This window comes from Mangifera indica, unplaced genomic scaffold (assembly GCF_011075055.1).
Source record: "Mangifera indica cultivar Alphonso unplaced genomic scaffold, CATAS_Mindica_2.1 Un_0002, whole genome shotgun sequence".
In the NCBI taxonomy this organism is placed as follows: domain Eukaryota; kingdom Viridiplantae; phylum Streptophyta; class Magnoliopsida; order Sapindales; family Anacardiaceae; genus Mangifera; species Mangifera indica.
The window spans coordinates 90274-104428 of NW_025401094.1; the positions used below are offsets into that span (position 1 = coordinate 90274).

General features: G+C 30.1%; 1 protein-coding gene across 3 annotated transcripts; it reads right to left on the bottom strand.

The window, feature by feature from the left end:
* Window positions 1-692: 692 nt before the first annotated feature.
* LOC123205139 (disease resistance protein At4g27190-like) lies at window positions 693-11421 on the bottom strand. 3 transcript variants are annotated; one of them, XM_044622004.1, is made up of 14 exons: window positions 11288-11421; window positions 10886-11207; window positions 8438-9777; window positions 5440-6116; window positions 4297-5087; window positions 3963-4001; window positions 3593-3772; window positions 3205-3270; window positions 2751-2825; window positions 2550-2677; window positions 1676-1759; window positions 1388-1496; window positions 1204-1295; window positions 693-993 (listed from the first exon to the last, which is right to left on the bottom strand). In XM_044622004.1, the coding sequence occupies exons 1-8, from the start codon at window positions 11393-11395 to the stop codon at window positions 3239-3241; spliced, it is 3489 nt and encodes a 1162-aa protein (XP_044477939.1). In that variant the 5' UTR covers window positions 11396-11421; the 3' UTR covers window positions 693-993; window positions 1204-1295; window positions 1388-1496; window positions 1676-1759; window positions 2550-2677; window positions 2751-2825; window positions 3205-3238. The 3 variants fall into 3 exon arrangements, with proteins under 3 accessions (XP_044477939.1, XP_044477941.1, XP_044477940.1); XM_044622006.1 differs by having other exon boundaries at window positions 693-1013; XM_044622005.1 differs by lacking the exon at window positions 2751-2825.
* Between the last annotated feature and the right edge of the window lie 2734 nt (window positions 11422-14155).

The window sequence follows — 14155 nt, forward strand, 5'->3', positions numbered from 1 at the left end:
CCCCTTTCACTGACACTAGTTTGGATTTATTTGATTCATACAACTGCTAGTTAGTTTATAAAGAAGGTCTTCTTCTTTTTGCCTAATTGTGAATATGTTTTTTAAGGGATGAGTCAAAAGTAAACATCAGGTACAGACTTAAATTTTGCTTATTAGTCCTACTATTGGGGGCCATAAATGATCCTCCGGAAATATTTCTTGCAGGTTTTGTCACTGATATCAACAAAACCCATTTACTTGCTTTGACAATAAAAGAATAACTGATGAATTTGAGTGTATGGTAGATAAGGTGAATTCAAATCGAGTGAAATTCAAACAAAGATGAGTTTGAATATCTTTATTCAAATTTAGTTCAAATCTAGATCGTCTAGTTTGAGCTTGAATTAGTGAACATAATGCTAGACAAATATGCAGTAACTTCAAATTGTCAATAAACCATAAAACTTGAGTCGAATTAGAGTTTTCAAATTGAATTTAATTCATTTAAACCTAAATCGGGGCTGTTCGAATCTAGCCACAATGTTAGCTTTCAGGATTCTGTGTCTTTATAGGGGTAATAAATCCTGTAACTTTTACTAGGATTACAGTTATTTGAGTATTGGCATAAACATTACCTGAAATTTCTGTAATTGTGTTCAATTCTGTGATTACAATAAAAGTGAGAATATCAATTAATTGTTGCTAAATCAGAATAAAAACAATAAAGAAGTATATATTTAAGCCAAACGATTATCATAGACATGAAGAACTAGATATTTAATTTACAAAGAATGTTACTCTCATGTATTGTTTTTTCTCTTAAATTTGTTCAAAGTTTTGTTCTTGAGTTAGTCTTATTATAAAGGCTCATAATTAGAACAATTTTGCCTCTGAAAGAACAGCCTTTTCTTCCATTTCCAACCGATTTCTGGCAAATTACCAGGAGACCACATCCTTAATTAGCTTCCTCTTCCTTTGATCTTCAAAAATAAAGCCTCACTTCATCTCCATCTCCTGATAGCCCCAATCAAGATCTACCATTGGAGTCCATACTAAGTTTTGCTATTTTATGAGATAATATTACTAGACTCCCATTAATTTTTTAATTAATATCATATTTATCCTCATAATTTCTTAAAACATATACCCTGAAATCCATCTAATCAACTGAATTATTTAAGGCAACTTATAGAAATGTCAACTCATCTAACGTCACTTACTCACCAGATGATTTTGCTGCATGTTGATGGACATTTCAGTTTACTATCTCACTCACTTTTTCTGTTCTGCAAATCTTTCACACAGCACTGAAAATTCTGTGATCACAAAGAACAACTTGATTAGTTTTAGTTCAATGAAGAAGTCTACAACAAAAAGGTATAATTTTACTAGGTAAATAAATACATACCATTTTGTAATGGTTGTATGACTGTATTAAGCTAATTCTGCAAGCAATATTTCCAGTTCACCTCTTTTAACCTTAGCATGCTTAAGCCTTGTCGAGAGAAAGTCTTCATCTTGAAGTATTCATGCACATTTAATTTTTTCAAGATTGGCAATTGAAGGGAACACAAGTTTACACAATTAGAAAACTGAAGGAAACACTAGTTTTGTAACACTTTCACAATCAGAACAACGTCACAATGAATTGAAGTTAGATAAAAGCAGAAACTGGAGATGAGATAATGGCCCTTACTTAAACAGAAGGAACATGAGCTGCAATGCCTCACAATCTACGCAGAGGCTTCATTCTGAAAGTTCCACCGGACGACTGAACTATCTGTAATCATAAAGAACAATGCATTACTCTCAAACTAATATTTCAGCCCAAAAAATTTTTTCAGAGAATGGCCAGAATGCTGAAATTGATGCAATCTTGATACTTGAGGAAGGAGAATTGTCATTTAAGAAGCTCTATATTAGATTTTTACATGCTTGGATATGAAACATGGTGATCTGCTTTTCAACTCTATAAAAGAAATATTTGTTCATTACACATGAATATAAAAGAAATATTCCTAGCTGTCTGCACAACTAAGCAGTGGTGAAAAAAATGAAGAATAACCGAAAAACAGAAGGCTTCAAAAAGGAACCAGACAACAAGAGAAAGACAGGTCCAAATGATCCAATCATCAAATGAATAGTCTCACCAACTCTGGAGTTTCAATCATGTAACCTTAACATGCAAGTTGAGCATTACTTCTTCTTAGCCAAACCTAATGTACACATGCTTAAAATTCTACCATTATCAATTTCAATAAAACCACCAGCTACATTTTCTGATTATGGGTATGATCATCAATTTCAAAAGCAAATTACTAAAAATATAAACAGCTTATTCCGTATTAAATAATACTTGCTCAAGTTGAAGTACAATATAATGCTAACGAGATAAATATATTCAGGAGTCATTCAATTCAATGTATTTGCACTTTATGATCCTGCAATCATCCAGCAACAAAACACGAGAGTCACATTTTCAAACAATATTTCAAGTAATTCTTGTTTCAAAACTACAACATCATTATATAGATCCTCAACGAAAATTCCTAAAGTCACATTGAATCCACCTTGCAACTAGAATCTGACAAAAACGACATCAATTTCAACTTTTGATCAGCTCCCACTGTATTGAAAGTCATTTACCACCAATTTTGCCGACATGCAAACAAACTGAAGAATTACTTGACAATCTCATCTGCAAAATTAAAAACATTAATATGCACATTCAACTAGTTTTAATTCTATATATTCGAGATAATGAAAATGACCTCAATCCACGAAACCGAATATTAGAGGAGACTTCGAGGAGTCATGGTTGTTACCCACTGAAGACACCAATAATTCTGCCATAAATTTATATTATTTGATAATATTACTAAAGTCCTTCATATGATTATATCATTTCAATTTAGTCTCTTTGATTTCTAATTAATGTCATATATAGTCTTATAATTTACTAATCAATTGAAATTATACAAAATTCCAAATAAACTAATAAAGTCCTTACATATATTAATATTATTTTGAAATATGTTTAAGGAGAATAAATAAAGTCCTTTGGCCTTTATTTAAATTAAAATCCAATTCAAATCCTAACATACAAAATTTTAACAGATGAAAGATAAAGATAAGTTACTCCAAATTCCAAATATTGTTGCAAATCATGCAGAACTGGTCAAAACTTTTCAAAGGATTAGAAAAGAAAAGGAGAACTCAAAACACCTCTAGAAGCAGCATTTCATCATCTGCATTCCAGTCAGAGCATATAAGTGGGAATGAGAGATTTTCCTGGTAAAATGAAAATTTTAAACACATAAGCATAAAACACGGATACTGATAAAAAATTAATTGACATAAAAAATAAAGATGAAACAAAAAACGAAATTAATGTTAGAATATAATTTTAAATTGAGCAGAGAGGTCAAGGCTTAAGCGTAGCAAAGCAGTTAAATGTTTTACCGAACAAATTTTAACTTTCCATTTGTTTGAGAACACTGATGTTAAAAGCAAATGTTTACTTCAATATTGTAAGAAAAACAAAAGCAGGATCTATATAAGCATAGGTCATGGAGAACTCTAATAAACCAAGCGAGGGACCAGTATTACTAACCATGAACTTTGTAGGGGTGATTGCTCTTATGAGGTGTCACTTCAGCTCCAACACTGAAGCACTCTGCACACAGGTCAAAATGAGGACAAATTGCACATCTCATGCGGATCCTCCCCGTGATGTCTTTGTCGCAATAATCACAGTAGTAAAAAGTCCCTTTCCCTTCACCAGCTCGTTGACCTGGTTTCAAATGAGAATTTAGAAGGAAAAGAAAAGGCAAAACTCGCAAGTGTTTGCAAGCAAATAATCAGAAATCATTAATTTCTGAGATTTTTTGCATCTCCGTGAAGGATTTGAATTAGATTTGAATTTAAATAAAGGCCAAAAGACTTGTTCCCACCCAAAGTATCATCTAAAACCACACACTTACCATATGATTTTGCACTTTCCTCCCATAACTTTGAACAATCTGTAATCATGTACAACAATACATAAATTTAATGGTAAAACAAAATAGTAGAGAATTAATGCTACTTTCAAGATCTAATCTATATTTCAATTAAACAAGAAGATGGTGAATTTCCTCAACAATTAACCACCTCAATATTTGAAATACACATTTACCCAATTTATTTTAACTTATACATAAACTGTAATATTGTAGCATTAATTCTACAAATGTCTACAAAAAAATAAATTAATTCAATGAAGGAAAACAAAAAATGTCTACAAAAAAATATATTAATAAATAAATGAATACATACTTTTTTGTAATTGTTGTGTGACCCAATTAAGGTCACTTGAATAATCTTTCTCATTCACCAACCGTAACTTTGACATTTTTAAGCCTCCCTCAAAGAAAGTCTTCATCTCGGAGCATTGACTCACAAATAATGACTCTAATGATGGAAATTTTAAGTTGTATTTCCCTGAACCAAAGCTTGTGAGACTTTCTAAATCAAACAATAACAACTCCTTTAATTTCTCAAAAACAATTTCACCTTTCTCTATATCTCCATCATTTGCTAATACTTCTATCATCATTTTACATCTTAAAATTGACAACCTTTTTAGACTTACCAGACTTTTGGCTATAGAGGATGCCATTAAGTTCTGCATTCCAATACAATCAGCTATCTCCAAAGACCACAGATTTTCAAAAGATGATAAAGGTGGCAAGAGAGTCATCAAATTGTCACAATATCTTACTTCTAAAGAATGAAGATTCTGAAGAATTGTTTTGAACCGAAAGTCTTGTTTACAAATGCACTTTAAATTAAAAAGTCCTTGCAATTTTAGCCTTTTCAATTTTGCAAGTGCATCAACATGTTCCTCATTTTCTCCATATGAGAATATCTCTTCGTATAAACTCATTTTTAAAATGAGGTTTTGAAGATTGATAAACTTTACAAGGATATGAATTGGAATGTGTGTATATTCATCCTTAATCAATTCAAGAGTTTCTACTTTGTCAAAGTTCTCTTTAAACTCTTCTTGCCAAATTGACATGATATTTCTTCCGCTTAACGATAATTTACTCAAATTGGTGTTAACCTAAAGGAAAAACATGAAAATCAAATTAATAATAATATCGTCTTTGAAATCATATAATAATTATATATATTTTTAAAAAAGAACAGGGACATAAAAAATGATGTATTGATGGTTATTAAAAATATAAAATAGTGTTGTTAGAAATTTCTTAGAAAAATATACCATAGTTTATTGTTTGAGTGTTGCGGTCACTAGTTCAACAAAAATGTTGGGCATATACACAAGCTAATTCCTTTTTATGTGGTATCAAATTCAACAGTTTTTAAAACACAATTTATTATAATTAAAGTTGAAAATATGATATTCTTAAAAAATTATAGAAATATATTTAAACTAATTAATTGAATACGTACCTTTTTTTGTGTGATTGTTGTATACTTGTATTCAAGTCATTTTCCCCGATCTCTACTAGCTCATTCTCATAATTGATATTGTGTAACCTTGGAGTGCTTAAGAATCCTAGACAAAAAGTCTTCATATTGAGGCATCCTTCTATAACTAACACTTTCAAAGATGGAAAATTGAAAGAGTAATTCCCAGAACAAAAGCATGTAAGACTGTCTAATTTTTTAAGTGACAACTTCTCCAAATTGTGAAAACCAATGTCAATTGTTGTTGCATCAACCTCATCTTCTACTACTTCAGTTAGGAAATTACACCTGTATATGTTCATTTCTCTCAAATGCACCAAGCTTTTAGCCATTGAAGGTGTTATTAACCTCCTTATCAACCTGTGACAATCACTTAACTGCAGAACTTTAAGATGTAGAAAATAAGTCGAGAATGTCGGTAGACTTATCGGTCTATAACAACTATCTATATCTAGAACTTCAAGATATGGAAGATCAAATGGGCTTTTAATTTCTTTAGATAGGCTGCGACATACTTTGAGCACTTTCAAATTGTAAAATTTTTGAAGGAGTTTCATTGAAAGATTTCCGACGGAGGTTTCAAGAGTTTTAGATTGACTCTCCCAAGTAATAGATACCACATCATCCTCAAAATGAAATGTCTTCAAATCAGAATTGATCTACAAATCCATCAAAACAAAATCCAGTTAGTTTATGATAATCTTAAAACAAAACTTTAATTTTATCCAAATACAAATTAGGGAAGCAATTACAAAAGTCTGGAAACTAATTACTGAATAAATAGAAAATTGAAAACATTTGAGCACATGATTAAATTCATAAGATATGGTAATCGAATTAATTAATGGCATATTTGGTATTACCTTTTATTTTAAATCATTAACTATTTATGAAAACTAGTAATTAAACATACTTTATATACATATATAGAAATCCATTTGCTTGGAGCATAAGGTATCAATTTTATGTTCATTTCTTTATTGAAAATAGTAAAAATAAAAACTTATATACATATATATATGTATATAAGTTTTTATTTTTACTATTTTCAATAAAGAAATGAACATAAAATTGATACCTTATGCTCCAAGCAAATGGATTTCGATTCAAAAACTTGAACTTCACCTTCCTTGTTATTATCTTGGAAGCCTTGATATGTTGAAGTAAAGTTTAAACAATATAATATCTTTAACGTTTTCAACATTGGCAATTCCAAAGCATCCACTCCAAGATAGAAAACATTAAGTTTTGGTAAATATGTAAGCTCCAATTTCGTTAACCGTGGAAAGATAGAATCAACCACTTCTTTTCCTTCTTTTTCTTCAACAATCTTCTCTAAAACCTCACAATCCGTTATCTTAAGATATTGGAGTTGTTGGAGGCTTTTGACTATGAAAAATGGAAACACATTTTATTTTATCACATCTATACAAAATCAACTGTGTCAAATTTTGATAAGAAGAAACTGAAAGTTGACTCTCCCAAATCTTTCCAAAACTAATATTGGTCAATTTCAAGGCTATCAAATTGGTGAAAATAACCTGCAGTAAATGTTAGTTAATGGTTCAATATCTACCAACTCATATGAGAAAATTTTAAAAATAAAATACTAATTAAATCTTACAGATTTATAGATGAAGTGCCGTTAATATTAACAATGTATTTTGTTTTTGTCTCTAGTAATATCAACTATGAAATAAAGCATGAAATGATGAAACCGAAAATTTAACTGAAAATTAATTACAAAAAAAAGGAAAATTTAACTGGAAATTTTAGTCACTTGGAAGGATAAGTCCTGCGAATTATCGTTAATCAAACATTCTCATTAAATAATGGTAGCATTTGCATTTCATCAAGATGCAACCTTTCCCTTAAACTGGAGATGTGATGCTTTCTATCAAGCACACGTGTCAAATTAAAATTTGAAGTTCGAATTTGTTAACGTTATTATTACTTTAGTCTTACAATATTCACACCAAAGCACAACAAATAATTCGGAAAACAAAAAAAAGAATGTGTTAATTAATGGCTTATTGGATATTACCTTTTATGTTAAATCAATCACTATCCATAAAAACTAGTAATTAAACATACTTTATAAATGTAATATAATTAAACATACTTTATTTTAAGTTAGGTAACTTTAAATAAATGAGAAAAAAATTCAAAATTGTAATATAAATATAATAGTGGAAATCATGCTAACATTAAGACACTCTTAATTCAAATTACCCAAATAGGAATATAAGTTAGTAGTTTAAATATGACATTAGCAACTGTTGAGTAAAGAATTATTCACAATCAAAATTAGATTAAAACAAATAGAACAGGGGCTTTACTTATCAATTTGGGCTTAATAGGCTTACATGCTGAGCTTACTTATCAAATATGTGTATTGGACCAAAATTCATACCCCAACAAACATCCAATTTTAGAGATAAAACTAATACAAGCCAAGCCTTAGAGACCATATCAGCCCACAAAAATAAGATGGACCACTTGGTCCAAAAAAAAGAAATCCCTCTATTAATTATTTTTCTATATTTTTACACTAAATTATTAACATTCTATTTAATTTTTAATTCAAAACACAAATAATATTGGAATCTATCTCTCTCTCTCTCTCTCTCTCTCTCTCTATATATATATATATAGAGACCAATTTGAAGGCCATCAAATCAATGAAAATAATTTGTAGTTAAAGTTAATTATTGTTTCAATATATACGAACTCACATGAGAAATTTTAAAAATAATAACTAGCTCTTATGGATTTATTGATGACATGCTATTAATATTAACAATGTGTTTCATTTTTTGTCTCTAATAATATCAACGATGAAATCAAACATGAAATAATGAAATTAGTTTGAAAGAAATTATATAGTATAGAAATTGAAGTGAAACACTTAATAGTAAAATTTAACTAAAATTTTTAATCACTTGAAAAGAGAAGTACTATGGATTATCATTAACCAAACCTTCTCATTAAATAATGGCAGCATTTGTTTTTCATCAAGATCCTCCTTGTCATCTGAAGATTTGACTATACGTAAGACTTCAACATTATTGATTCCATGTGATTCTTCTTGGGAGATAGTAGAACTACATGCAAATTCCAAAATCCTTAGGTATTTACCTCTTGGATCTTCATAATACTTATATCCTATTCTTATTTTGTACCTTCTAAGCTCTTTGGAAATGAAATCTCTCGGCAACACATTGTTATCTTTAATATCCAATTCTAAACTAGTGAGGTTGGACAAGAGCTTCAATTCCTTGAGTACTTTAAGCTCCCAATTAATATCACATCCCTTTATATAAAATTCTTCCAATTTGGATAATTGTGATATCACATTTAGAGCAATTACTTTCAATCCCCAACAATAACTTAAATCTAACAACCTTAGTTGAGTCAATTGACCTAATTCTGTAGAAAACTCTTCAATATCTGATTGTCGCAAGGTAAGAACTTTTAATGTCTGTAGCTTTCCAATAATAGCAAAATCTTTAACTCGGCTATTATCTAAACACAATGTTTGAAGGTTTGTCAGACTATCAATTGATGATGGCAATGATGATTGCCATAGTCCACCCAAATTTAATACTCTAAGCTTTGGCATCACCGTGAAAAAGTCCTCCAAGATTTTGAAAGAAGAACCACACTTATCAGTCACACAAAAATATTCAAGATTTGGACAATCCAAATCATTAGGCCTAAGTTGACTAATAATATTACTTTTATCAGGTAAAAAGATCTTTGTGCATTTGTTGAGTTTGTCTCTATCCTTCCAATCTTGTTCAACATCATTTCTTGCTGTAAACACATGGTGATCCACATATGCAATTGTTGTGGCAACAACACGAACAACATCATGCATAGCAAATTGGTTGCTTTCAAACCCGTCAAGCAATAAACAAGCATCTTTGAGGTCACAAACCAATATATCTAGTCTATGTCGTGCTTCTTCCATTGTCAAATTAGCTTCATCAAATACATTCAAACACACAACATGTTTGAATAAATCTGAAATTGAAGTATTATTTTCCATTAGACTAGAAATTAAAAACGTTTTCTTAAGTTCATCATCTCTCAAATACTTGTAACTTAAAGCAATCTTTGCATAATCCTCTTCTAGGTATCTTGTATACTTTCTTGGAGAAGGTTTCCTCAATTCTCGCAATGCACAGTCCCAATAAGATGGATGACTTTTGTTTTTTAATGCTTTAGCTATTGTACAAATTACAATAGGTAATCCTTTGCATTCCTTGCACACATCTTTTGCTAGAGAATGCAATTCATGTGTTTGAATAATATTTCCTGCAAAAAGATCTAGGATTATACAAATTGCATTTTCTATTTACATACATACTCTAGATTTAAAAACAAGAAAAGTTATAAATGTTGAATTTCAATCTTTTCCAAATAAATCCATCAAATTTTTTTTTAATCTAAATGAATTCCATTTTATAATATCAAATATAATTCCTCTTAAATTTTTATTTTTAAAAATGTATAATTGGACACTGGTAACATAATAAGTGGCAAATAGTGCCTCTCTTGAATGCAAAATAGTTTTATTTAACAAATAAGAGAAAAATAGGTTCTTAAGATTATTCATTCATACACAAATTCAGTGGAAAAATTTATGTTTACTCATGTTCAAAATCTATTAAATTGTAATCGTCCTTAGAGTCAAGCTTCATAATAGTTTACAGTCTTCACATTATATAAAATTTGATTACGCTTTTAAGTGCAACTCAAAATACTGCATTGAGTAAATAACATTTTCCACCCAAGGTTTGACCTTAAAATTCTTTTGCACCCTTAATTAGCATAAATAACACTTTTTCACTCAAAATTAAACTTTATTAGTAAAAATGTAAATGTACTTACTTTTAGAAGAACAATTAACACAATAAAATCAAAGAAAAAAATTTGATGTCTAGAATAGGGGTGGATTTCAAGCTTGGATCAAAGGCATAATGTTCGGTTTAAGCTAATTTGATCTAATGAATAATGTCATTAGAGAGTCACCAACATTGTCAACACTCAATAATGTCTAATCTAAAGTGGTTAATAACATCATTGACAGGATGAATAATATCATTTAATGGATAAATAAATCGATCTTAAATTGAGCTACTGATTTAAAGCTCTTGTTTGAAATCGACTCATTTGATCTGTAGTGTAGATTCAATTTGAATCAACTCGAATTTGATCCACTCTTAATCTTGCGCCTGAATATAATAAAACTGAATTGTAATGTTTTTTATCAAGAACACAAGTGAAATTAAAATTTGAGGTTGGGATTTGTTCATGTTATAACTAATTTGATATTTTAATATTCACATCAAATAATTAAAAAATAGAATTAAAATGTGTTGATTTAGAAAACATACAAATAAAAATTTTATAACACAGTTACCTGTCATTTTCCTGAATAGGGTCCAAGCTTCTTCTTCATTTAAAATGTCCATCTTGATAATATTTGTAGAACCCATCCTCTGTAACACATCTAAGTTTCTTGTTGTGAACAAAAGTTTATTTTTTCCATGATCAGCTCTGTAAGGAATTCCTATCTTTTCAAATTCTAGAGGTTCCCAAATATTATCTAGAATTAAAAGAATTTTCTTGCCCTCCATTCTTGAATATAGCTTCTTTGCCCTTTCACTTTCGTTTTCGAATTTCAGACCCAAGTTGTCTGCAATTGCTGTTTGAATCTGCTTAATATCAGGAGATTCTGACACCTGCAAGATAGAGAAAAAATATGCCCAGTCAGAACCAATATAAAGTAATCCTTATTGTTGTGTGCTGTATGTTTCTTTACCTCTACGAAAACAATGTCGTCAAAGCACTTTTCCTCGTTGGCTTTCCTACCGGCTTCTTGCACAAGAGTGGTCTTCCCAAGACCACCCATCCCATAAACACCAATCATGAAGACACTGTCATCTTTTAGAGCATCCCTTACTTTCTCTACAGTGGAGTTTCTAGATTTAAAAGCCAAATAATCTTCACTAGATCTAAGCCAGATCTCCGGTGGATTAGTGGGATAGGAAACAGGACCCAATTCTTTTTCTTGCTAGAGAAGTGGATCGATATCATCCCGCTTTAATTTGAATGCTTTCTTGCTTTGTTTGTAGCTGGTGATGAAGTTGTGGCACAATCCCTTGAAACATCGAGGGTTGTTTGCTTTCGCTTGAATCAACTGCTCTGCTTCAGTAATGGTCTTCTCCACATCATTCTGCCAGTTCTTGACATTCTGTTTGATCTCTTCCACGTTTCTTTCAGCAGCAGTAACCTTACGCTGAATTTCATCTCTTATATTCTTCAGTTTATCAACTTCTTCTTGGAGATTGTCAAAGTTGCTCTTGTACTTGAACAAGTACTTAAATTGACGCCAAATCGGAGCAGCCAACCACTCGGCAAGTTGAAGGACAGGACTTACCGCACCCCCAACATTCCCAGCAACATCAACCATTTTTTTAAAACTTTTTTGAAGTTTGAAAAACAGAAGAGAAGTAAAGCAAATGAAAATAATTAACAATAAATACGAGAAATGATAATTCTTTCAAGTAATCGAGAAATAACTGAATGCAAAAAATGGTTTTTTTTTTTGGTTGAAGAAATAAGAAATATTGAAACAGCAAAAAAAAAACTAGAAATAGGGCAAAAAGATTCTGAAAAAAAGAAGGTTAAACAGAGCAAGTAACGGGGCAACCAAGATGCAAACAGAAGAAATCAGGGGAACCAGTTTAAGAGAGGTTTGTGAGTGAAAATATTTCTGAATGATTAAGAGAGAAGAAAATTGAAGATGATGAAGAGAGATTACAGTGAAGAAAATACTTCAATTGATTTAACTGTGATAGGGCAAGTAAGGCGCAAACCAAAGGAATCAGAGGATGTGGTTTCAGAGAGGTTTGTGAGTTAAAGTATTTCTGAATGATTGAAAGAGAAGAAATGTGAAGATGACTAAAGAGAAATGAAAGTTCAACCTAATTCAATTGATTTGATACTGAAAATTACCACTGACCTTATTAATTTGTGGTGGAAAATGAAGAGTACGTAGATAATTAATTTGATAGACAAAGACATCCTCCAAGAAGCAGTCACATGAAAGAGACCAAATTTAACTTTTATCCATCTTCATCTTCATGTGGTGGGTCTTCATTGTAATCTCTCTTTCCTGTTTTATTTTATTTCATACCTCATAAACTCATGTGCATTTTCCATCTAATTATATTCTTAAAATCAAAAGCACACCATCCCGAGTTTACATTTAAACAACCATTTTAAATACCTCAATTTTCCTTGCTTTTTCTTAGTTTCATACCTGATAAACAGTGAATTACAATTCCACAATCCATTTGTTAAATTATTTTCAGAAGAGTAATTTTTTAAATTACAATTCTTTGTTTTTGGTGGCACTCTGGATATTTTTCATTCAACTCCTAATTTATGAGAAAATCGATTAGAAACAATTTTTAATCTGAACGCCTGATTCCAGTTTCTGCGTGTGCTTTCCAACCAAAAAGTGAGCTGTCATGGAAATATATTTTCACAATATATTGTTCAGAGACTTAGAGCAGCAGAGAGACTTGCATTCTAGTGCAATTGTTTCAAATATTATATTTTGTACCAAAATTTTCAAATTATTATCGATTTAGTCTCATTCTTTTATCAATCGTTTTTTAAGCCAATTCCGTCGTTAATAAAACAGACAACATGAAATGATACAACACAAAAATATCTTAAACCAAAAAAGGTCCATCTCAAGGCACTATATTACTTCTGTGACTGGATTTAATTCGAATTTATTTAATTTAAGTCATTATTTTGTTTGTTTTGAATTGAATTTAAATTGAAATTTCAATTCAATAATTTAATTAGGGTTTTGTTTAAAACTCTATTTGAAATATTTTTTATATTGTTGACGATATCATTCATTAGTTGATGATATTATTTATCTTATCGATAATCCCTAATAATATTTTTAATCAGTTCAAGTAAGTTCAATCTTGAATTAATTGTTATAAATCTAAATTAAACTTGAACAAACCTATATTCGAATTTTTTTTTATTTCAATCTAACCTTTTTATAGTCTATGAGCACTTCTACTATAGTCATTATGATGCAATCTACCAAAATTAAAAACATGCAAAATTTTATATTTATAGTGAAGATGTATCAATTGCATTTAATTTTACTGTAAATGATCAATTATTATCTTGTTGTAAAAGAAAGTTCTACCAAATTTAATTGATTTGACACTAGAAATTACCCATGTTCATCTTTACACTATGAGTCTCTATTGTAAATCTCTCTTCACCTTCGCTATCTTCCATTCTCCAGATATCAATCATTCAAAAGTACTAATAAATTACCATAAAGATAACTTAATTGATAAAAATTGTGGAATCCCTTTACCAAGTCTTGACATGAGTTCAAGACCCCTCAGAGTGAGAACTGGATAAGAAGTTTGAGCAAATAAAACTCTTGAATTATACAGTTCAATGAATATAGTACTAGTCATAAAAAGATACGTATATATACTCATAAATCTTGCTCACCCTTTGCTTCCATTATATACAAAAGACTTATTTCTATCAAACTCTCATTAGTTAAGTTTCAAAAATTCAAATACCTACACATGAACTATCAAAATTAACAAAATATGTTAGTGTTAAGGGTATAATC